This window comes from Trachemys scripta, chromosome 1, assembly GCF_013100865.1.
Source record: "Trachemys scripta elegans isolate TJP31775 chromosome 1, CAS_Tse_1.0, whole genome shotgun sequence".
NCBI lineage: Eukaryota > Metazoa > Chordata > Testudines > Emydidae > Trachemys > Trachemys scripta.
In genome coordinates, this window is record NC_048298.1 from 10,119,902 (window position 1) to 10,144,955 (window position 25,054).

A 25,054-nucleotide genomic window follows, 5' to 3' on the forward strand; every position below is an offset into this window, starting at 1 on the left:
CGATTTGGATTAAAAAGACATGCGCTAACTCCTACAGCTATAGTGTGAAATGAAGAGGCCAAACTGCTTTAAAATGTTGAAAAGTTGACTTGGGTAAGACCGAAGAAGACGCTTAACGTACGTCAAGAGGGCAATATAGCATCATGCAGTAGAGAGGGGGGCTTGAAGTGATCACTCATTTGACCTCGTTGCATTTTTCAGAACTATTCACTATACAGATCCTTGTGCTTCAGGGTGTAAGCCAACCACTGACTCTAGGAGCCCAGGAGAAGTTTGTGCTGGAGGCAGGTTACCCCATAACTGCCTACTGTAGGGTTTCATGTACTTCCTCTGAAGCAGACGGTGTTGGCCACTGTTGATGACAGGATCTTGGACTATATAAACCAACGCTCTATTCTAGCAACGTATACATTGCTACACATCATTCCCACTGGTGTCTCACCAACCTACCCTTGAATATCAACCACCCCCACTGGGAGTATATTCCACTTCCCAGTTGGTATTATTGTCAAGAATACTTTTCCTTTATCTAGTCTCAGTTTTCTTTCCTTAGTTTCAGGTCATTTATCTTTCCCCCACCATCAGCTGAAACTGTACATAATTTCCTTCCTGTATGTTATGGGTATTCCTTTGCTCGTCGTCCTGAAAGGATTAAGATAGATGCCAGGATTCAAAATTTCATGATCTACTGACACAGGAGTTCACAAACTTTTCCATAGTAAATTTCATCCACTGTCCTTAAACACGCGTTGTTTGGGAAGCTAACTGTATATGCAGCAGAGGCACTATTTATTTCCTATGACATTGGCTGCTCTGCTGTTAACCAGCACTGAGCAACATCTAGCGTTGCTAAATTAGGGTATACGAATAAGCATGGAAGCCTCCTGAGATGAATCCAGACCTTCCAGGGCTGGCTGAGTGAACAGAGTGGTCATTGGGATATCATTCCAGATTTTATCCCCAGTTAAACTTGTCGTAATGCCAGTTTAAAATGTTACTATATAGAGCAGTGGTCCCCAAACTGCCTTAGGGAGTGCAGAGGAACATTGGGGGGGTGAGGCCCGGGCCAGCTCCCATGGAGGGCGGGGAGGGAGCACCACCCAGCCCCACTCCACCCCCAGCTCTGCCGCGGCCCCGCCTCCCAGCTGCTGCTCCGCTCCCGGCTCCAGCCTTGGCCCCCAACAGTGGTTCCGCTCCCGGCCCGGCCTCAGCCTTCAACCCCTGGCTGAAGCTCTGTTTCCGTCCCCAGACCCGTCCCCAGGCGTGGTCCCAGCCAGGGCCGGCTCTGGCTTTTTTGCCGCCCTAGGTAAAAAAAACCTCCGGCCGCCCCCCCCCAGCGCGGCAGGGGAGGGCGGCCGGAGCCCCAGGGGGAGGGCAGCGAGTCCCGGCTGGGGCTCCGCTCTCCCCGGCGGCCAGAGCACCGGGGGGAGGGCGGTGACCCCGCCGCGGCTCCGCTGTCCCCGGCGGCCAGAGCGCCGGGGGGGGAAGGAGGCAAGCCCGCCGCGGCTCCACTGTCCCCGGCGGCCAGAGCGCCGGGGGGAAGGCGGCGAACCCGCCGCGGCTCCACTGTCCCCGGCGGCCAGAGCGCCGGGGGGAGGGCGGCGAGCCCCGGCCGTGGCCCCGCTCTTCCTGGCGGCCGGAGCCGGAGCACCACGCCGCCCCCCTCCAGGTGCCGCCCCAAGCACAAGCTTGGTGGGCTGGTGCCTGGAGCTGGCCCTGGTCCCAGCCTTGGCCCCCTTATCCCTGTCCGAGTGCCCCCCGGGAGCCGCAACCCCGGCTCCAGAGCGGGGGTGCGGACAGAGGTAAGGGTGTGTGTGACCCTGACAAGTTTGGGGACCACTGATATAAAGGGAAGGAAACAAACTAGTTCTTTTTTATTTGCCTGGTATGGTGCTTGAAAGGCTGGTCAGGGACACAGAGACAAACTCTGGAAGCTACTTTTTGCATTAGGGTGCACAAGGCTCATGCACTATTTAAGTCCCACTTAAGCCTTGTTTTGAGATCTTAAATAGTGATATGTCTTGTGCTGTCCCTCTGCACGGGACTGAATTTCACCCTTAGTACCTACTGCACCACGGTGACTCTCTGCACTGCCAGTCTTAGGTGGGGAAAGAAGCATGAATCTACAGGGGCCAAAGTCCAAGCATGCTCCCTGGAACGGATCAGCCGGCCAAGTGTCCTACCCACCCCTACACCCAGCACTCGTCGGATGAAAGCTGGGGATGAGGTCAAAGTTTCTGAGGCACATGCTGAGACTGAAGATTCCTTCCTTTAGCCCTGTTTTGTTTGAGAGAACTTTCCTCAGAGTAAACAGGCTCAGGCTTTTGCCCAGTAACAGGAGTAAAGCAGAGAGTCCCCAGCATGTTCCGGCACAAATGGAAAGCACGTATTTACCTTGGTTTGGAAGGTACAATACACATGGGTTAGAAACGGGTGCTCCCAAGCTAAGGAGAGGACTCTCTTTTCCACCATGGTGCATTCGACGTCATCGTCCATCAAAACCACATCCTTCTTCAGAGCCTTCACAGCGAAAAACTGATCCGTGTTCTTTAACTCAGCAAGGAAGACCTAGAAGGGGAAGGCCAACTCATATAAGACGTGCATTTTCTCAAATCATGTTCAGACCCATTTAAAGAAGTGAGTTGAGAATAACTGGCTCAACACCAAGGTTGATCAGACAACTTAGAGCGGAAGGATGATCTAGTGCAGGGGGTGGGCAACCTTTCAGAAGTGGTGTGCCGAGTCTTCATTTATTCACTCTAATTCAGGGGTTCTCAAACTGGGGGTCAGGACCCCTGAGGGGGTCGCGAGGGTATTACATGGGGGGCAGGACCAGCTCCAGGGTTTTTGCCGCCCCAAGTGGAGGAAAAAAAAAAAAAAAGCCGCGATTGCAATTGCAATCGGTGGCACTCCGGTGGCAGCTCCACCACGCCGCTTTCTTCTTCAGTGGGAATTCGGCGGCAGGTGCTTCCCTCCGAGAGGGACCCACCGCTGAATTGCCGCCGAACAGCCAGACGTGCCACCCCTTCCCCTTGGCCGCCCCAAGCACCTGCTTGCCGGGCTAGCGCCTGGAGCCAGCCCTGATGGGGGGGGGGGTCGCAACCTATCAGGCTCCACCTCAAACCCCGCTCTGCCGCCAGCATTTATAATGGTGTTAAATATGTAAAAAAGTGTTTTTAATTTATAAGGGGTGTTGCACTCAGAGGCTTGCTGTGTGAAAGGGGTCACCAGTACAAACGTTTGAGAACCACTGCTTTAATTTAAGGTTTTGCGTGCCAGTAATACATTTTAATGTTTTTAGAAGGTCTCTTTCTCTAAGTCTATAATATATAACTAAACTATTGTTGTATGTAAAGTAAATAAGGTTTTTAAAAGGTTTAAGAAGTTTCATTTAAAATTGAATTAAAATGCAGAGCCCCCCGGACCAGTGGCCAGGACCTGGGCAGTGTGAGTGCCGCTGAAAATCAGTTTGTGTGCCGCCTTTGGCACATGTGCCATAGGTTGCCTACCCCGATCTAGTGGCTAAGTCACCCGACTAGGACTCAGGTAGTCTGAATTCAGGTCCCAATTCTGCCCCAAAGGTATGAGGCTTTGGGAAAGTCACTCAATCTACCTTATGCCTTAGTTTCCATGTGTAAAATATGGATAACACTTTCCTACCTCCTAAGGGTGTTGTGGGGATAAATCCACTAATGACTTGGTTACTACAGTGATGCGGGCCATGTAAGTAGATGGAACACTTCTCACATGTGAAAACTTTGATGACTGAAACCAGTTTTATGCACATTTTCATAAATAATGGTTTCCATTTTCTGGCCACTTTGCTAACCACTACAATACTTTAAAAGACATATGGGGGAGTATTATTTTGTCAGCAATATATAAAGGGAACATTTGGGGTCAGATCCTCAGCTGGGATAAATCAATGTAGCTCCACTGATTGACTGATTTACAAGCATGCGGTATGAATAGAGCGGTTGCACTTCTACAGTATTTCTCGTCTGAGGATCTCAAAGCGCTTAGCAAATACTAATGAACTGCGTCTCAGAGAAATAGGCAAGTTTTATTATACCTCTCTTCCGGATGGGGAAACTGAGGCACTCAGAGGCAAAATGACTGAATGAGCCAGTAGCAGTGTTGGAAGGAGACTGATTTCTAGGCCCACAGGCTAATTACAGTACTAGGCAACCATGTGGCTTAGTGGACAGCACTGTACTGGGCCTCAGAGGACCTGGCCTCACTTCTTAACTCTGTTATAAATTTTCCAGATGATCTTGGGCAAGTCACTTCCCGCTCTGTGTCTCAGTTTCCCCATCTCTGACATGGGGATACTGACATCCTTTATAAAGTGCTTTGAGATCGATGGATAAAAAACACTGTATAAGAGTTGGGTCTTATTATTAACATGCCCCTTGGTTAGCTGAACGTTCAAGAATAATCAGTAAAGCTTCCTCAGTACTGTTTACTGAACCGTAGATACGGAAAAGTGCAGGGGATCTGCAACCCCCTTGCAAGTTTTATTTACTCTTTTGGTTATTTGTATGTTTAACTTATCAGTGTGCTGTGTATCGCCTCTCCCATGCGATATGGGGAATAATCAGTAATATTAATGCTGATGCTACAACAACTCTCTCGCAGTGCCCTCTCCATGCTATGGAATATTCTTTAAGAGAGGGGCTCAAGGGATAGTAACCAGAGTGCAACTGTCTGACTGGGAGGCAGGAGAGGGTAGGAGACAGTAGGGTCAATGCAGCGGCAATGGGCTTCTACACAGATGGCCCAGTACCATCGAAACCCATACAGATCTCTGGAGATTGGCAGGGTATGAAGGCTGCAGACCCTGCATCTTCTCCAAAGGAGGACACACCCCACTCCAACCAGTGGAAGAATTTGGAGAGAATTCTGTGGAGGAAGCTTGTAGTATTTTCTACTCCCAACCGGTTTTCTGTGGAAGGGCCTGATTTGTCCTAAGCTTGTTCAACTATGGAAAGCAAAATGGAAAAAAATAAATCAGATGTTTCATTAACAATTTAAGATGTGGCCACTGCAATTGCAACAGTCCACAAAATATGCAAGAATCAGCCATACACCCAGGGGAGGTTCCATCTCTGATGTCTTTGGGCAACACGTTATCTAATACGTGCACACTCATTAGTTGATGCTAAATTGCAATGAAGAGTGGCTTCCGAATTGCCTCTCAGAACTGCATTAGCGCCAAATGAGTTCATCATGGTTAACGTTATCATAGAGGATGCTTCTACGAATTAATAATGATCAGGCACACAATGTAAAGTGAGACGAATGAATCCACTGAAGGTAGAAGATTCACGTTTCAGATCCAGGGCACAGATCCCCAGCTGATTTAAACTGGTAGAGCTCCATTGACTCAGTGGAGCTATACGGATTTACATCAGCTGGAGATCGGGCCCCAAACATCTAAGGGATGTAGCTGAATCCAGCCTGAGTAAGGGGCAGAGCATAGTTGCCCCAAGAATAGAGGGCTTCATAATCTGCTCCCTGTTTCCTCTTTGCCCTGGAGGGGGAAGTAATCTACTCCAGCTTTTTTTCAGGTGCGGCTTACTTCCTCCTCTGAGCTAGCTCAACTGTGCTGGCTGATAGCAGTGCCAAGACTCCACCCAGTCTGCTCTCTGCCCACCTTCTCCCCACCCACATGCATAAAAGGGGAAGTAGCAGTCTGGCTGCTTCTTTCCCTTTTACACAGTCATGTGGGTAGCCGGTGCAGGGGAGTAAGAGGGCCACTATAGTATATTTACTCTCCTATGCAGAGGTGGGGCTGGGTTTATGATTGAGCCCTGGGAGACTTAGGTTTCTATGCAATGCAACAGTTGGGTACCCTTGGCGATGTTTAAATCTTATTTACTATTGAGGACGTTTGGGTCAGGTTTGACCTCTTCCGAGGTTTGAAAACAGAGAGTCATGCCTTCTGCCCCTGGCAATGCAACGGCCACGTAGGCATTGAAAAGCTGTTTATATTCTCCAGCAGTGCACTGCCTGGTTTTGCTTAGCACACGTCAGCCCCATCTCACTTACCTTGCCAAAGCTTCCCTTTCCCAACATTTTGTGTAAGACAAAATCGTCGATTGTTAATTTCAGCTGCTCAGACTTCTGGTCTTTCCCTGGTTCTGATTCTATGAGAGACTCGGGGCTTGTCACGTCTTCCACTGGCATCTCCCAGGAGATTCCCTGTGGCTCTGAAATGAACCCCAAAGCAAAATAAACACTCAGAAACAAAACAAAAAAATCCACATCCTAGTTTTCCATATTTCAAAGACACCCAGTTCCAATTAAAATCAATGGCAATCAGGTGTCCACATTCAGTAGGTGGATTTGAAAACCTCAGGCATTGTGCCTTAATCCCCTTCTAGTTACATCAGTTTTTGCAGTGGTGTAACTCCACTGACTTAAGGAGAGTGACTCCCGATGTTACGTGGGTGTAAATGAGAAGAGAAAGACACCCTTTAACTGCAATGTTGCTTTCATAGCCGAAGAACAGGGCCAAGCCCTTAGATTCTTTTCCTTGACATTGCTTCTTGCTGGCTGTCACACCGTGCCATGACATCTTACCCTTGGGCCTCTTGCAAGTCCATTGCCAAGGTTGCTGTGTGAAACAGATGAGACACTGTTTATACTTCATGCTCCTATCCCAGACGTTCAGATCAGGTTGGCTGCCTTTGCTGTCAGTTCCTGGAGTGGGACTTTCAAGAGTTTCCTGGGTATTCTATTTATTTAGATTTATCAAAACCTGTATAGGAATCTATTCCTTACTGAACCTATCCTACAAACTCAAACACGCAATACCATATAGAGGATTGCTCAGCCCACCTTGACAGATAAAATAAATATCCACCGGGGAAGAGATGGTGCCTTAGGTAATCCGGTCCCAAACCTGGTCCCAAACTCAAACTAGAAACTAACTGCAAGCCACTGCAGATGTAATTCTCTGATCAGTGTATGTCAGACATCCTCCGCTGGGACCAATTCACAAAGGATGCAAGTCTGGCTCTTTAGAGTCAAAGAATCACAGACATGTTGGGCTGGACGAGAACTCAAGAGGTCACCCAGCCCAGTTCCCTGCGCAAAGGCAGGACCAAATATACCTAGACAAGGCGTTCTCACAACAAATGATTTGGTGGCCTCAGAGTGCGGCGACCAACTCTTGCTGGTGGCCACTTTCACCTAAAATACTTAATTAGCTTTAGGAAAAACAAATACATTTGCACATATACACATCCAAATCACTGTAATTTATTTATGGCTAGCTAGTAAGTCTGCTGTGAAAAATGATATTAACAAACATATAAGTATCATTTTTCACAGCAGACTTACTCAGCCCCGGCAAGCCTGGAGACAAATTAAGCCCTGGATGAGAGGTTGGGGGAGGCAATAGCAGGGGCTGGGGTGGGGGAGGGTTGGCTGGGGGAGGCAGCCGGGGGCTGGAACCTGAAGCCCCGTGGCTAGGGGATGAAACCCAAAGCCACAGAGCTGGAGCCCGGAGCTGGAGCCTGAACCCTTGTGGCCAGAGCCTACCTCCACACCACCCCCGGGCTGAAGCCCAAAGCCTGATCCCCACCACCCCAGAGAAGGTGGGGAACTCACCGGCTGCTCCTCCAGTGTTGTGCCCCAGGCATCTCCAGAGGGGGGCAGGGTCCAACCCTGGCTGGAAGCCCCAGCAACCAACACCAAGGCATCCAGGAGCACCAGGGAAGGGGAGGGGCTGCTGCTCCCCCTGCCCCCCCCCCCCACATCACAGCCCAGGAGGTTGTGGCCGCAAGAAAAGCCCCTGGTAGCTGCATGTGGCCGCAGTGGCCGGATTTGAGAAATGCTGTCCTAGACCACCCTGGACAGGTGTTTGTCCAACATGTTCTTAAAAACCTGCAATGATAGGGATTCCACAACCTCCATTGGTAACCTCCTCCAGTACTTCACTATCCTTAACGTTAGAAAGTTTTTCCTAATATTGAACCTAAATTTCCCTTGCTGCAAACTAAGCCAATTACTTCTTGTCCTACTCGGAGTGGACATGGAGAAGAATTGCTCACTGTTTTCTTCCTTTTACTTATTACTCAAGCTGTAGAGATTCATGCTTCTGGTGTGAGAGGCCTCTGGTATTGACCAAGACAGTAGTCATCACAAAGACTCCAGAGCATTGGTATAACATGCTTCTGATCGGCAACTCTGCTTTCATAAGTGGGCTGCAGCATTCTGCACAAGCTTCATTTTCCCAGTGGTCTCCATGTGCAGCCCTCGTGCAGAGCAATGCGATCTTAAGGCGACAAGGCCATAGATTCATAGATTCATAGATTCATAGATTCTAGGACTGGAAGGGACCTCGAGAGGTCATCGAGTCCAGTCCCCTGCCCTCATGGCAGGACCAAATACTGTCTAGACCATCCCTGATAGACATTTATCTAACCTACTCTTAAATATCTCCAGAGATGGAGATTCTACAACCTTCCTAGGCAATTTATTCCAGTGTTTAACCACCCTGACAGTTAGGAACTTTTTCCTAATGTCCAACCTAAACCTCCCTTGCTGCAGTTTAAGCCCATTGCTTCTTGTTCTATCCTTAGAGGCTAAGGTGAACAAGTTTTCTCCCTCCTCCTTATGACACCCTTTTAGATACCTGAAAACTGCTATCATGTCCCCTCTCAGTCTTCTCTTTTCCAAACTAAACAAACCCAATTCTTTCAGACTTCCTTCATAGGTCATGTTCTCAAGACCTTTAATCATTCTTGTTGCTCTTCTCTGGACCCTTTCCAATTTCTCCACATCTTTCTTGAAATGCGGTGCCCAGAACTGGACACAATACTGCAGTTGAGGCCTAACCAGCACAGAGTAGAGCGGAAGAATGATTTCTCGTGTCTTGCTCACAACACACCTGTTAATACATCCCAGAATCATGTTTGCTTTTTTTGCAACAGCTTCACACTGCCATGGATAATTATAGCAAGGTTGGAAAGGAAACACTGTGCTCTTCTCACCGTTCCACTGGAATCCAAACTGGGAGCCCAGTGTTGAGGCCTTTATTGGGTTTAAGCTTTGGTTTAGTTCTGCTTTTGTTCCTAACACATGTATTTTAAAGCTTGCAGGAGAGGTGGTTTCTGTGCTACCCATTCTATGAGCTGTATTTCATAAGTTGTGCTACAGCCCTTGGATGCCAAGGTAATAATAGGCACTATGGACCGAAGGTGGGATTTTCCAACAGGTCAGTGTGAGTTAGGAGTGCAGTGAAAGTCATTGGGACTTGTGCGCTGAACTCCCCTTGGGCAAATTCCCAGCTCAAAGGCTGGAAGACAATGTGCAAGGGTTCCCCACATTGGTCAACTGGGGAGGGGAACAGAATCCTCTTTCCAGGTCACTGGGCTCCAGCCCAGATCCACAAGCCTATGCTCTTACCCTACCCTGGTACCCTGCCCTGCCCACCTGAACCTTCTCTCCGGTAACATAGAGCATGCTGTCATGGAACGCTGCTTCACAGCCGGAAGGACAAGGGGAGCTTCCTTGTCTGGCCTCCTGTTGGCTATTTCCAAATGCAGTTCTTTCACGTCAAGGTGCACATTAGCACTGCAGATTAGCATGTATGCACCCTGATCTCAATTATCCAGTCACAATGATACTTGATTTGGTAGGCATAGCATATACTGTAATTCTTAAATTTACCATGCAACTCATAGAATCATAGAATATCAGGGTTGGAAGGGACCTCGGGAGGTCATCTAGTCCAACCTCCTGCTCAAAGCAGGACCAATCCCCAACTAAATCACCCCAGCCAGGGCTTTGTCAAGCCAAAACTCAATCATTTTATTAATAGATTCTCAGCTGGTGTAAATCAGTGTCACACCATTCACTTCAATGCAGTGTGACAGACGCAGACCAGTGGGGTAAAGGAGTCTGGTAGAGGGCAAATATACTGGTCACTGGATGAGTAGTTTTCTGTTCCCTGAGTGACCAGAGCAGGGGCTGCACTAGAGTAATCAGGAACCTGCTAGAACCAGTTAAGGCAGGCAGGCTAATTAGGACACCTGTTAAGAAGCTGCTAGAGTCAATTAAGGCAGGCTAATCAGGGCACCCGGGTTTTAAAAAAAAGGAGTTCACTTCAGTTTGTGGTGCGAGTGTGAGGAGCTGGGAGCAAGAGGCGCAAGGAGCTGAGAGTGAGAGGGTGTGCTGCTGGAGGACTGAGGAGCACAAGCGTTATCAGACACCAGGAGGAAGGTCCTGTGGTGAGAATAAGGAAGGTGTTTGGAGGAGGCCATGGGGAAGTAGCCCAGGGAGTTGTAGCTGTCATGCAGCTGTTACAGGAGGCACTATAGACAGCTGCAATCCACAGGGCCCTGGACTGGAACCCGGAGTAGAGGGCAGGCCCGGGTTCCCCCCAAACCTCCCAATTGACCTGGACTGTGGGTTCTCCCAGAGGGGAAGGTCTCTGGGCTGTTCCCCAACCCACATGGTGAATCTCTGAGGCAAGAAAATCCACCAATAAGCGCAGGACCCACCAAGATAGAGGAGGAACTTTGTCACAGCAGCTACAGTGATTTACACCACTAAGAATCTGGGCCAATTTGCTCTGATTTCTTTTGAATTTGAAATCTTCACTGCTAATACTAAAAGGAATAAAAGCTATTGTGGTTCACAGGGGGAGGTAATTTCCAAATGTGGGAGCTGAAAGATTAAAACCCACATTTTGATGTTTAGGTCAGCTCTTGGGTGAGTAAGGTGGAGATTTTCCATTGACTTTCTATGGGAATGATGGCATGGCTACATGGGGACATCCAGGAAAATTAATCCAAATTAACTAAAGGTGTGAACTTGAAGCACACTTTGGAAGTGAATTAAGACACATCAAATTAAGGCCACTTTAATTCTGAATTATACTGTCTGTGCCGGGATTTAATGTGGTTTAACTAATCCACTTTAAACATTAATTTGGATTCACCTTCTTGAGTGTCCCAGTGTAGACAAGCTCTTCAGCACCTAATTGCCATTTGTGTCTTTGAAAGATTTCCCCCCAAATGGTCATTTTTTGTACACGAGTGCAGATTGTTCTGAAATGTGCGATTTGGCCATGCTATGAAGGTGGGCCACACTCACAAAGAAGGCTCATAGCATCAATGGTCATTACCTGCAGGGATGTTCACAAAGCTAAGTACAAATATCATCCAAGAGAGGAGAGAAAAGAGTAAAGTGAAACAAAATTAAGCCAGTTCTTGGAACAAGTACACATGTCAACAGCAGAGTGTAGCTTGCCAACCGCGTGGCAGGATACACAGGTAAGATCAACACAACACTGAAACGCTTGCAGCAGTTTCTGTAATCAGCATAATTAGTTAAGACTATAACAACATGCCTGCAGTACTAAAACAATAAATAAATAAATAAATTTAAACGATTATGAAGTTGCTACCTGTTGAGAGCATTGTTCTTTCATTAGCTGTAAGCCCTAACACAGAGAAAATAATAAAACCGGGATATGAATTTTCAGTGGTGAGCAGATAGTTCGAACTAAACAGTGGGTGACGTTTCTTCTTGAGGTTCTGATGAATATGGTTGTGGGTGGGGGAAGTGGTGGGTATTGGGATACCTGACCTAAAGGAGGATTTGGGGAAGATTTTGCCAGCAGTGTGTGTGGTGCTTTGTGGTTCATGTCACTGGAGGACAGAAATGGATGGGTTAGGGCACATGTCTACGGAGAGGTAGAAGGGAATTGCACTGGGACCAGGGGGATTAGTTGCCCCTATATGGAGTGGCTGGGAATAGTTTGAGGATAGGTATGACAGAGTGTGGATGAGAGGGATATGTTTTGGTAGAGGCATGACTCTAGAAGTGACAGATGTTGCTTTGTATTGACTAATGAACACATCACCCGGAGTGAGTTATTTTGTGGAAACTCCATTATTGGGAGCATGCACTGGAATTGTTGCTGACTAGGTCTAAACCATAAATCATGTCCGTGCTACTATGTCAGAATCATGACATCACGTGAGGCTTGGAAGGAACCTCTTGTAAGTGTAAGCCACACCCACTCGGTGCGACTCTCTGTCTCCTTCTGGTGGCGGCTAGGCCTTGGCTCAGAGAGGTGGGTCTTTCAGCTCAAGTAATAGTGGCTCATTTATGGATTTCCCAGGTTTGATCCCTGCTGTCAACAACCCATCCAGGGACATCAGCATTACAAGTGATGGTCCATACATGGAATCTAGCTGGGAAGCGCTTCCTGGTCAGGGGGAGATGAAAGCCACCACCAGAGGGGGACAGAGCACAGAGTGGGCATGGCTTATATACGTAATACATAGGATGTCTGTTTCCCTGTACTATGAATGGACTAAGTTCATTATTATCATTGTCTCCGGCTAACAGTTTAAATAATTGGCACCGTGAATACACATAATTGGAGAGCTACCTCTTTTCCCAGTTGCAGGTGCCGGCACAGTGTGAAGCAGAGTTACTTCTTTCATAGGAATGGGAAGGCCAATTTCAATAGGTCCTTCTCTGAAGATCTGTTCAGTGTCACGCAAACAGCGAGCCTGGGTCACAAGCAAAAAAGGAGCGATGTTTTGGCTGAAAATGCCTACGCGCACAGGTGTCTTATTAAACCTGCTTAATCCGCACAGTCATAATTACAGAAAGACAAGGAGGTGGCTACAAACTAAAGTAATCAATTGAACGCATTAGGTAGCTCATGTTTTTGGAGTCTTTGTTTCTTTAAAGCAACACACTGTGGAAGAGTTTGAGTCTCCGTGTTGTTATATATATATATATATATATATTACAGCCATGGCTAGAGGCCCCAACCAAGATCTGGGTCCCATTGTGTGGCATGCTGTTCACACAAAGAGTCAGAGACAGTCTCTGCCCCGAAGAGTTTACAATCCAAATAGACAAGACAGAGTGGAAGGGGACACAGAGGGTGAAATGATTTGCCCCAGCTCACACAGCGTGTCAGTAGACTAGCACCCAGGTCTCTTGAATGCCACACCAGCACCCTATCCACTATACCATGCCGTTTCAGCCCACGAGCTGTTGTACCTGCTGGGTGCTCTCTATCATTGCCAGTGCTTCGGCCATTAGTTTCTGGTTAACTCCACAAAGGTTTGCCACTTTTGTCTGGCACTTGTGATGGACGTTCATGCCACATGCTGAAAGGAAGAAGTTTATGAGGTGATCAGAGCCTGGGGAGGTTTGCATTATAAACAGTATTTGTTTGACATGAGGCAGAGCACTTCTATTGGCCTGAGCCAACAGCTGAGGGTGAAATTCGCCCCTGTGAAGCCCTCTGTAGCTCAAGGCCTAAGCACCAGTTAAATCCTATTGGTGCATAGTCACTGTGCTGGTCCAACCTGAATAAGCCACAGGCTGGAGAGATGCATGCAGGCATTTTCCTCCCTAAGCCTGTGGACAGATGTGGATCCACTCTTCAGCCCTATGGATCATGCATCCTTGTGTATCCCCCCAAAATGATCCTGTTGTGTGTGTGGGGGGAGATCCTCGGGCTCTGCCCTCAGCATGTCCCCATGCTCCCAACTACTAAGGAGGTATTTGCATGTGTAACGTAAACAGGATTTGGCCCTTAGACTGCAGCTCCTCAGGAGAGCAGCCTTGTAAAGGCCCATTCCGTCTACATTTGCAGAGCAGCGGGACTCACCGTCACACTTTAACCCTTGCCTCGCCAGGCCCCAAAGAAGCGTGCCACAGTGCTCGCAGAATGTCGGGCTCTTATAGTTGTAGACCTTAAACCGGTGAGGCATATCTATCTTAAACCTCTCCTTGTGGAACTGCAAGAAAAAAAGACAGCTGTGAAAATACTGCCCACTCTACATCAGCGCTGAATTAAAAAAATGTAGTACTCATCATCCATATTATTCTATCTATTTTAGGGGATTAGACTGCTGCCCATCACTGTGGTCTTTGGCAGCCTTATTATTAGTTGCCAGGGTTTTTACCATGCCCAGGGTGGGAAAATCCTTGGGAATAAGCAATATATTGTACATAGAAAACAAGGTAGGAAAAAAAGTGACATCCATGCCAGTGCTGCATCTTTGTTATTGGAACTGACCAAAAAGAGGAAATTGTCTATAGATTTACAAAGCCAAGTAGGGGATTTTTGCCACAAAGCTCCCATCTTTGTCAATGGGAATTGTGTGGCTAAACCCACTAGTTAGCTTTGAGAATAACAGCCTAAAGAGTTTGAAGGGTGTAAACACCATGGAGGGATCAGAGCTGATGAAGGGAAATGCTACATGGGTATAAATAGGAGCTGTGGGATGAAATTAACTAAGAAAAATGTAGTTTTAACATCAAAGCGGAAATGGCAGCTTACTCTCCTTTTTGCACAGGGTAGGGGAATGCTCCCTGGAACAATGATGGGGGGAGGGATAGCTCAGTGGTTTGAGCATTGGCCTGCTAAAGCCAGGGTTGTAAATTCAATCCTTGAGGGGGGCCACTTAGGGATCAGGGGCAAAAATCTGTCTCAGGATTGGCCCTGCTTTAAGCAGGGGGTTGGCCTAGATGACCTCCTGAGGTCCCTTCTAACCCTGTGATTCTATGATGAAAGACAAGATAAAAATATAATAAAGGGGAACTTGTCAATATACACATCTCCTATTAACAATCTGCAAAGTTTGGATAATATATACACTCTTGAAATGGTAAATTCCTCAATTTTAAGGCCGGAAGGGACCATTATGATCAGTGAGTCTGACCTCCTGCATCATAAAGGCCAACGAATTTCACCCAATAATGTCTCCCTCGTGCCCATAACTTCTATCTGAGGTACAGCATCTCTTTTAGAATCATAGAATATTAGGATTGGAAGGGACCTCAGGAGGTCATCAAGTCCAACTCCCTGCTCAAAGCAGGACCAATGGAAGACATCCAGTCTTCATCTAAATATTGCAAATTCAGTTATTAAATTTGAGTGCATCACAAATAAGAGATTGTGTGACCGATTAGGAAGGTGCAAGCAATCTGATCCCTTACACCCATTCTACATCAGTGACTTTAGTGACTTCGCTGGAGTTACTCCTGATTTACATCAGCATGAGAAAGATCAGAATGAAATCCCTACGTCGAAATGTGACACATACCATTGTTTCTCTGCTGTTGATTGCTGACCCTGTGCACTTAGCTATTACTTTATCAATACACTTCTTATGAATGGCAGCATTGCATTCTGAAAGAACAGAGAAGTCACCATATTAGGAAAAAATGCCATTTAAAAAAACAACGGAATAAATAATGATAGTAATAAAATAAAGCTTCTTACGCCTGCACTGGTAGCCTTGTTTGTTAAGACCCCTGGAATAAACAGAAAACTGGTTACTTTTGAATTTTCAGAGCGCTAATGTCAGCAGTATTTATGCAATGAAAATTGAATAAAACCACACTGATTTTTATTAGCTCCTGTGGGGCTTATCTAGATTAAGTATCTTTATTCACTTCAGCTAGTAGTTAGAATGACTGCCTGCGGCCCTCACAGCAGTTTTTGTGCACTTTACAACTTTTAATTTTGCATCAGTTAATGGGAAACTGTTTATTAGAAACTTGTGTCTTTTAGTCACTGCATAAAAAGTAAAAGATAGGAGTGAATGTTCACACTGGTGCAAATGTAATTAGAAACATGACCATTGTGTGTGTCATATCCCGGGAATGAAACATGTAGCCCCTACATGTAACGGATAAAGGACCTGATATCGTGACACTTACTCATATGAGGAGTCTTTACTCCTTCAAACAGTTCCAATGCCCCAAATCCGGAGGCCTTTTCTCAGTTTCCAGTCCTAACGGCCTGATCCCACTCCCATTAAAGTCAATGGAAAGATTCTCAGGCCCAGATCTTCAGAGATAGTTGGGCACCTAACTCCAATTGATTTCAAAGGAAGCTGAGAGGCTAAATACCTTTGGGGATTTGTGCCAGACTGTCTTAAATAGGAGCTGGATTGGGCCCTGCTCAGACAAACTCTCACTGAAAAGGCCCATTGGAGTCAAGTATGGGAGTGAGAGTTGTGGGGTCAGGCGTCTTAATGGTGAGCAGTAATAATGTTTCTTCACTGATGTTTGGAGGAATAGGTTCTCCTGAGATGATGATTAGTGTCTAGTGGATAACAGACGTGCCTGGGGACATCTGTATACACACGTACATGCTGAATTGCACTGGGCTGTGATCCAGGGAAGACTTGAAAGCACCTCACTTGCATCAACTGTGACGGTACCTCCCATAAGGCTTTATGGAAATATGCTTAGAATGTGTTTTATGTTACATATGCCATGTAACATATCTCAAAGGTTATGATCTATTGAATGTATTAATCCTATTTGTATGCATGTATCATTTTTGTATTCAAAGTTATGAATGTTATGAATGTTGGCTGGGGACTGGCTTGATTTCTAAATAACCTTAGTAGAGCATTTGGTCAGTTCCTGGAGAAAGGAATGTTGAAATTAAGTACCTAATCAAAAAACACTTAAAGGACAATGGATCTTGGAATGCTCCAATCTACATAAGAAGTCTACTTGAGGATGTTCAAGGTAGCATGTAAACAATGGATGCTACCTGTAAAAACTGTGAGTCATGCATGGACATGTGACTTGCCCGGGTGACTCCTAAACTCCATCTTGGAGCTGGACTTTGCATAAGAGAGAGGAGGGGGTCTCCACCCACAAGAGAGTCTATTTACACCCCTGGGAGACCCCCTCCATTTGGTCTTCAGTTGGCTAAAGAGAGAGCCCCCCCTCCCTCCCAGAATACTTGAAAGAAACTGGAACAAAGGACAGTGTGCAAGGGGTGTGAGTGATTGCTGGACCCAGGCTAAAAGGAGATTAGTCTGTAAAAGGGAGCATTCTGGAACTGGTGAGGATCTTATCTGTATTCAGTTTGATTAGACATAGATTTGCGCATTTTATTTTATTTTGCTTGGTGACTTACTTTGTTGTGTCTGTTACTACTTGGAACCACTTAAATCCTACTTTCTGTATTTAATAAAATCACTTTTTACCTGTTAATTAACTCAGGAGTATATATAAATACCTGGGGGAGCAAACAGCTGTGCATATCTCTCTATCAGTGTTAGAGAGCGTGAACAATTTATGAATTTACCCTGTATAAGCTTTATACAGGGTAAAACGGATTTATTTGGGTTTAGACCCCATTGGGAGTTGGACATCTGAGTGTTAAAGACAGGAACACTTCTGTTAGCTGCTTTCAGGTAAACCTGCAGCTTTGGGGCAAGTAATTCAGACCCTGGGTCTGTGCTGGAGCAGACGGGCATGTCTGGCTCAGCAAGACAGGGTGCTGGAGTCCCGAGCTGGCAGGGAAAGCAGGAGCAGAGGTAGTCTTGGCACATCAGGTGGCAGCTCCCAAGGGGGGTTCTGTGATCCAACCCGTCACACCAACTCTCATTCATTCGTAGCCACAGAGAGCTTATGGAAGGGCAGCCAGTTAACACAACAGACAATGAGTTTCAGAATGAAAGGTGGAGGAAACACTGAATCATTGTACGTACCAGACGAACTCATGGCAGACAGAGCAGAATGTGGGTTGCGGGAAAAAGGTAGCAGTGAACTCGTGACATTTGACGTTGTGAATTTTGGCTTGCTTGATAGCTCCCCGGCGCTGATGCAAGGAGAAAAACCCCTCTGTCTCGCAGTCAATCAGCTCTTTAGCATCTGGGAAGAAAGGAGACATAAAAGTTCATTACGAAATTCAGTTATTGTGTATGTGTGTGGATATATACAGTATAGGTATATACAGTGTATGTACAGTATAACCACAGTGTGTGTATACGCTCACTATACTTACAATGTATTTATACTCTGTGTTCTGAGCTGTCTTTTACTGGAGAATCTCAGAGTGCTTTACAAGCATTAATACATGAAGCCACACACCACCCTGGCGAGGCAGGTATTACTCTCATTTGACGGATGGGGAACTGGGACACAGAGAAGTTAAATGACTTGCCTAAGGACAGCGGCTGTATAGCTGAGAATAGAATCCAGCAGGCCTGAGTCCCAGCCCTACCCTCTCGCCTCCTCTCTGTAACTATGCTCATGGAAGCCACTAATGTGAGACCAAACTCTTTAACACAGATACTTAGTATAAAACTTATAAGAGATTACACATGAATCGTCTGGTTAGAAATGAAGCAGACAGAGTGCCCATGTCTGTTTCGTGAGGGCTTTCACTCTACCACCTTAAAGCAGAAAGGGAAAGTCCTCCAAATAAGCAGTTAATCAGTTTAAATACCAATTTGCTGCTGTGAAACTACTGGTAGAAGATCCTTTCAGCATTTACAATGTGAACATATGATGGGGGGCATGACCTAGGAGAGGAAAAAGGGCGGGGGAACAGCTGGCAAAATTCACAAATAATCCAAGCTGGGTGGAAAAAGGTCATTCCGTTTCAGGGAGGATTTTTATATTTCGTTCCACCTGGGAACGAAACCCCAAAATGTCAAAATTCTCATTGAAAAAGATCCCCAGCTCTGGGTCAGTCTGCTGATGGGCTGTCTGGAAGTTGTGCACCCTGGAAACCGTGGGGTCCCCAGCAGCCCACCAGGTGGCCCCTGAATCTCTGGAGTCTCTGACTCTGAAGCAGTCTGCCTAGTATGTGACGCTGGAGCTGTGGACCATGGAAGCCCTGAGGTCCCCAGCAGCCCATCAGACAGGCTGCCAAGGAGCCCGGTGGGTGAGCTGGCAGAAAACACTGTCTGGGTTCCATTGGAACGTTGGTGAAATTGAACCATCTCCGTGAAATATTTTATTTTTGATGAATTGGCAAATTCTGACAAATTACTGTTGCATTGGAATTTTCCCGACCAACTCTAATGATAAAGTGGATTGAACTGTTTGCTACCATGACAGTGTAGGTGTCCTTCATGGTGCATCCCCAGTGTAACTCAGCCCTGATCAGAATAGCGGGTAGAGCACATCTGCCGGCAAGAAAATAGCTCGGTTTCCATGTCTGTTCAATCCATGTTCAGTCTTGCTAGCTAGTGTTAATAATAATGTCAATTGTGCCGGTAGAACTATCCACTAGGAAATGGACTGAGACCACCTTATTTCACCTGGGACCCCAGAATTTTGGTTTCTACTGACTTGAACTAGCGCTGAGCTGATGACTTCAGAGAGAAAATTCTAGATCCTATAGCCAATGCCTTGAGCCCTCCTATCTGACTTTCCTCCCACCTCTACCCATATTTTAAATAGTGTATTTGTTTCCCATATATGTTTACATTTAAATTCTAGAATCTTGGGTGATCCTATTTATTATTAGAAAAAGGCTATTTCATTCTGTGGCAAGCAATATTACATGATAATCCCCCCAAAACTACAGCCCCATGCTTCTAAATATATGTTTCCAAAGGTTGGAATTGGCTTAACATGCTGAATTACAAGACAACAGGGACCAATGAATTGTTGCTAATGCTAATTCATAGTATGCAGAGCATAGGAATTATTTAATGTATTGTTTCCAGCAAATAATTTTCTTAAAATAAAAAGACATTGAACCCTTTCTGATCTCTGTAGCCCGCAAAAGCAGAATGTGTTAATACAGACAAGCTCTTGTCTTCTCCTCTTGTTGGCTTTCACCAACGAAGCAGGGCTGGGTCTGGTTAGCATTTGGGTGGGAGATTTCCAAGGAAACCCTAAGCTTTGAAGGAAGTGGTTTGTGTGGTTCAGTAAGTCGTGCACGTCCCTCTATTCAGAATTGAGCTAATGCCCCAGCAGTATGGAAGTGCTGGCCTTGGATTAGATGTAAAGGAGAGAATGTGCCTGGAAAACAGTCACAAGTATCTCTTTGGGATGTTGTTGACCTCACTGATGGCACCTTGATCTGAATCAAGATCTTAAGAGAAACGAACAGTTAAAATACTAAGTGTTGCATAAACAAGAGGAAGTATTTTTTAAGCATGTTTTTTTAAAACCCACTGGGTGCTCTTTCAGATGCAGTTTCTTTGCAGTTCAAACTACAATCTGTAATACTACAAAAATTTAGGGCTTGATCCAACTATGGGAGTTAGATCAGGGCCATGGGGTAAATATTAATGAAGCTGTTTTCAAAAATATAGACCTTTTAACTCTTGACATGAGTGCTCAGATGTAAGATTTTCAATTTACACAGAATTGTGCCCTGAAAAAAGTGGTTAGAATTATATATAATTTGCTGAAAGATTCCTTTTGCATATTCCTTGTCATTCTACCAGGCCAGTACTGCTTTCCTATATGCTGTATTCATGAAAATATTCACAGTTAGCGTGATTCTGCAAGCTTTGCGAGGAAATAAACCCCAACCCTTGCTAAATAATATAATAATAGCCACATAGTGGATTGTGCAACAATTCACCTAAGTATTCTGTAGGACGTAGCCTGCACTGAAGTATTGATTCTGACCTTGCTATGTGCAATTCAGAGATGTACTATACACCTAACTTCCCTAAAGGTTAGCCCCTATGATGGGTTAAGACTTCTGTTTCAATGCTGACCTGATACAGCGTGACAGCAAAAGCCTTACTACCCATCAGAGGTAGGAGTTGATGAGGAAAAGTACCAATGTACACACGCTTCCTAATGAATTATTTTCATTGTCTCATTGGAAGATCTTTCTAAGTTCAGGTTGTTACCTCTCCATCTAGTCCTCCCATCCTGCAGCCATCAAAGTCAATGGGAGTTTTGTCATTAAGGTCAAAAGATGAAAATGTGTTTTACATGGCCATTTATGCATGTTGCCATCCCTTTATGTTGAGATTGTTCCAAACCAATATATTCTTAATGTATACGTTTTTCAGCTAGGAGCTCTATATGGGGCTAGTCCAAACCTTTGACATCAGTGGGAGTCTTTCCACTGTCCTGGATGGGAACTGGATCTGGAATTAGGTCCTTTTTTCTTTTGGGTCTATCCTAGTTGGCTTAAGGGAATGCATATGTAGGGCTGGCAGTTAGAGAATCCACTTTTTTATTGGTAAAGTTAGCAGATTTGAATGCAAATAACTGAGGGACAGCAAGCATGGAACCCCGCAATGCTATACGAATTGCTCTTCATAGTGGAGCCGCATTCAACCCATTGCAATAATCTCAATGCAAGTCTATAGGTGAATCACCAGTATTGAAGTGAGCATTATTTTAAATGGTAGGTGTTTATCTGAAGATGACTTGTCTGCCCCACATAACCAGAAATCAAATCAATTAATCAATAAATAGTGTTACTTGCCACTCATTTCCAGGAAATATCTTGCATTCATTAGCATTCTCCCTTGAGGTTTCAATTCTAGCTGGTTGAGACAAGGCGAAAGAAAAAAAGTGTAGATGTTAGACAGCAATACTACTTAATGGCAATCACGTCAGATGCTTGAGCGAACTCAAAGCTAAAGTCTAGCAATAATCTCAGCTGGCAAGAAAAGAATGAATTTCCACACAGAGTTCAATAACTGGCAATAAATGCTTGGTTTTGGTTTGTTCATTATTAGACACGGTAATTACTGGACAACAAAGCACACCGGAGAACAAAGTGTATAGGAGGGTTGTGGGAGGAGAGACAGACAATATGGATATAGGACTATGCTGCTTCTCATCAGAGGCTTGGGAACAGCATGCTAGAACATACATAAGTCTCTCTCAGCAAGTTTGCAGATGACACTAAACTGGGAGGCGTGGTAGATACACTAGAGGGTAGGGATCGGATACAGAGGGACCTAGACAAATTAGAGGATTGGGCCAAAAAAAACCTGATGAGGTTCAACAAGGACAAGTGCAGAGTCCCGCACTTAGGACGGAAGAATCCCATGCACTGCTACAGACTAGGGACCGAATGGCTAGGTAGCAGTTCTGCAGAAAAGGACCTAGGGGTCACAGTGGACAAGAAGCTGGATATGAGTCAACAGTGTGCTCTTGTTGCCAAGAAGGCTAACGGCATTTTGGGCTGTATAAGTAGAGGCATTGCCAGCAGATCGAGGAACATGATCGTTCCCCTTTATTCAACATTGGTGAGGCCTCACCTGGAGTACTGTGTCCAGTTTTGGGCCCCACACTACAAGAAGGATGTGCAAAAATTGGAAAAAGTCCAGTGGAGGGCAACAAAAATGATTAGGGGGCTGGAGCACATGACTTATGAGGAGAGGCTGAGGGAACTGGGATTGTTTAGTCTCCAGAAGAGAAGAATGAGGGGGGGATTTGATAGCAGCCTTCAACTACCTGAAGGGGGGGTTCCAAAGAGGATGGATCTAGACTGTTCTCAGTGGTGGCAGATGACAGAACAAGGAGCAATGTCTCAAGTTGCAGTGGGGGAGGTCTAGGTTGGATATTAGGAAACACTATTTTACTAGGAGGGTGGTGAAGCACTGGAATGCGTTACCTAGGGAGGTGGTGGAGTCTCCTTCCTTGGAGGTTTTTAAGGCCCGGCTTGACAAAGCCCTGGCAGGGATGATTTAGTTGGGAATTGGTCCTGCTTTGAGCAGGGGGTTGGACTAGATGACCTCCTGAGGTCCCTTCCAACCCTGATAGTCTATGATTCTATGATTCTAAGTATGAATAAAATAATAAAAAAGGCTGAGATTTTCCAAAGGAGCTTGGTATCCACCAGCTTCCATCAAGAGAACATATCATTCCCAGCACTTTTGCAAATTTGGCTGTAAGTGCCTAACTCCCATAGGCTTTCATGGGAGTTATGTGCCTAGCGCTATTTTTGGTTTGCTGGCTGAATCAAAACGTTTTTTATTTTTTTTTAATTGTTTCAGGTTGACCCCAAATGAAATTTTTCGGCATTTAGAAAAAGGAAAAAAAACCTCAAGGAAAGTTTGATTCGACCCTACGTGAAATGTTCCATTTTGTTTTTGAAGGATTTCTGCTGAAAAAACAACCCCCCGAGCGGTCTACACAGTAATGAATCAGCCCCACTGTCTGAGCCTCGCGAGCCCGAGTTGGCTGGCATGGGCCAGCTGCGGGTTTTTCTTTGCTGTGCAGACATACTCTTAGGCTCTATCTACCCGTAGGCTCTGAAGTACCCAAACTGTTTTTAAAACAGAAATTAGGTGCTTTTGAAAATGTCACCCTAGGGGTAAATCTTACAAGTTAGCATAGGTGCCGACTCTGTGGGTGCTCCGGGGATGGAGAACCCACAGAAAAAAAATAGTGGGTGCTCAACACCCACTGGCGGGTCCCGCCAATCAGCTCCTCCCCCTCTCCCCAGTGCCTCCCACCAGCCAAGGATCAGGTGTTCAGCAGTGGGCAGGAGGAGCTGGGGAGGGGAGGAGGAGCGGGGGCATGAAGAGGCAGAGTGAGGGTGGGGTGCACTCGGGGGAGGGGGTGGAACAAGCTAGGAAGGGGTAGGGCCTTGGGGGAAGGGTGGAGTGGGGGCAGGGCCTGGGACAGAGTGGGGGTGAGCACCCTCCGGGAAATCAGAAAGTCGGTGCCTCTGCAAGTTAGCCTGAAAACTGACAGGAAAAACTACCGGCGATTCAAGTAATTTAACATTTCTCCAAATGTCATGTCCCTATTAAGAGCACGGCAATCACAAAAATCCTATTGGCTAAACAGTATTACCTGCAGCCTGCCTGCTGGGATTATCATGCCACGTAATTAATACTCCGAGCCGGTTTCATCACTGCGTTACTTCTGATTTACACCGCTGATGCTTAATGGAGTCACAGTGATACAACACTGAAGTACAACACAGCAGGGAATCCGTTCATTGATATTAGAAAGATTAAATGTTAAGAGCATTTCTCTAGGGCACCTCGGATAATTCATATGTAGTCACTCATATTACTATCTGCCCCCAAAGGATTGTCTAAGCAAAGCTATTTTGTCTGCATGACTCAGAGGAGCCAGAATCCTTGCTAATATAAGGTATAAGTTTTAATATAGCAGCGACAGTTAATATAAGAGCGTTAGGTTGCTCTTTCTGATGTTCATGGAATGCTTTCCATCAAGCAATACACAAGATGACTCCACATGTGTTCCTTGGACGGCAGACAATTTTTTTTTGGCATATCACTTACATTTGCAATCTGGTATGCACCTAGCGCCTCCCCTTATTCCATAACAGTTATTTCTAACAAGCCATCAGTGGTGTTAAGAACCCAAAGCGCTTACCCATATTTCTGTCTTCCCATTGGTCTTCTTGCACCTGTCCGCCAGTACGTTGAGTTCGACTGTGGTTTCTGAAACCATTTCCGCGCTTTTGTCCTTCACAACGATGTGCATGACCCTACCCTTGTTGATATGGGCATCGAACGTGCTGTTCCAGGGTGGGTACATAGTGGGCTTCTTTTGGACGTACACCTGGCCATTCTCTGTTAATGGAAAAGATAAATGTCTATCAGGGATGGTCTAGACAGTATTTGGTCCTGCCATGAGGGCAAGGGACTGGACTTGATGACCTCTCGAGGTCCCTTCCAGTCCCAGAATCTATGAATTTAGATGTATCGGGATGTCCACCTGAGAGGATGCGACAGAATGGGCCCGATTCTCATTTATACCAAGGCCACCATGCAAGCGAGAAGGGGCCCTTGAACTAGATTTAAATGTAATTTGTGCCCACTTAAAGACCTCTTTATTCTGCCACAGTGATGTAAAGTGACTTAGTGTAAATAAGAGTCAAGTCCATTAAAAATCAGTGGAGTTACACTGGCGTTAATCTGTAGTAATGCAGTTATGAATCAGGCCCTAATATTGTCTCGGTCAAAATTATTTTTCCAGCATTCCTGCCTCTAAACTTCTTTGTCTTCCACAATGAAACCAAAACAAGTAAAGCAATTCCATGGTTATTCACTCTGAACCCAAACAAGAAACCGGCGGCTAGATCATTTCTGTGGAGGAAATGAGACCAGAGTCAGAGAACTTAGGCTTCTGTGGGAGGATAATCACTTGTTTCCCTCACAATTACTCCATCAAAGCCAGAAACACTGAAGAAAATAGGGGCAGGAAAATGTGACACGGGAGACACAGGTGCTGACTTCTATTTTTCCCGGTGGGTGCTCCATCCCCACTCCACCACAGTTGCCAACTTTCACGTGTTAAATAAGCACCCCGACTTTCACAATAAGTCAGA

General features: G+C 45.8%; 1 protein-coding gene across 3 annotated transcripts in view; it reads right to left on the reverse strand.

Annotated features, from left to right (window-relative positions):
- The window catches only part of PRKCQ (protein kinase C theta), a 92,938-nt gene that overhangs the window by 31,996 nt on the left and 35,888 nt on the right, over positions 1-25,054 (reverse strand). For 2 of the 3 annotated variants that reach the window (XM_034764444.1, XM_034764435.1), the window contains 10 exons: positions 24,097-24,296; positions 21,218-21,278; positions 17,514-17,676; positions 15,278-15,309; positions 15,099-15,184; positions 13,658-13,787; positions 13,042-13,151; positions 12,416-12,539; positions 6,052-6,212; positions 2,395-2,568 (listed from right to left, as the gene is read on the reverse strand). In XM_034764444.1, coding sequence (XP_034620335.1) covers positions 2,395-2,568; positions 6,052-6,212; positions 12,416-12,539; positions 13,042-13,151; positions 13,658-13,787; positions 15,099-15,184; positions 15,278-15,309; positions 17,514-17,676; positions 21,218-21,278; positions 24,097-24,296 — 1,241 coding nt within the window. Of the gene's footprint in view, positions 1-2,394; positions 2,569-6,051; positions 6,213-12,415; positions 12,540-13,041; positions 13,152-13,657; positions 13,788-15,098; positions 15,185-15,277; positions 15,310-17,513; positions 17,677-21,217; positions 21,279-24,096; positions 24,297-25,054 lie in introns of those variants that run through there. The other variant, XM_034764455.1, reaches the window with a different exon arrangement.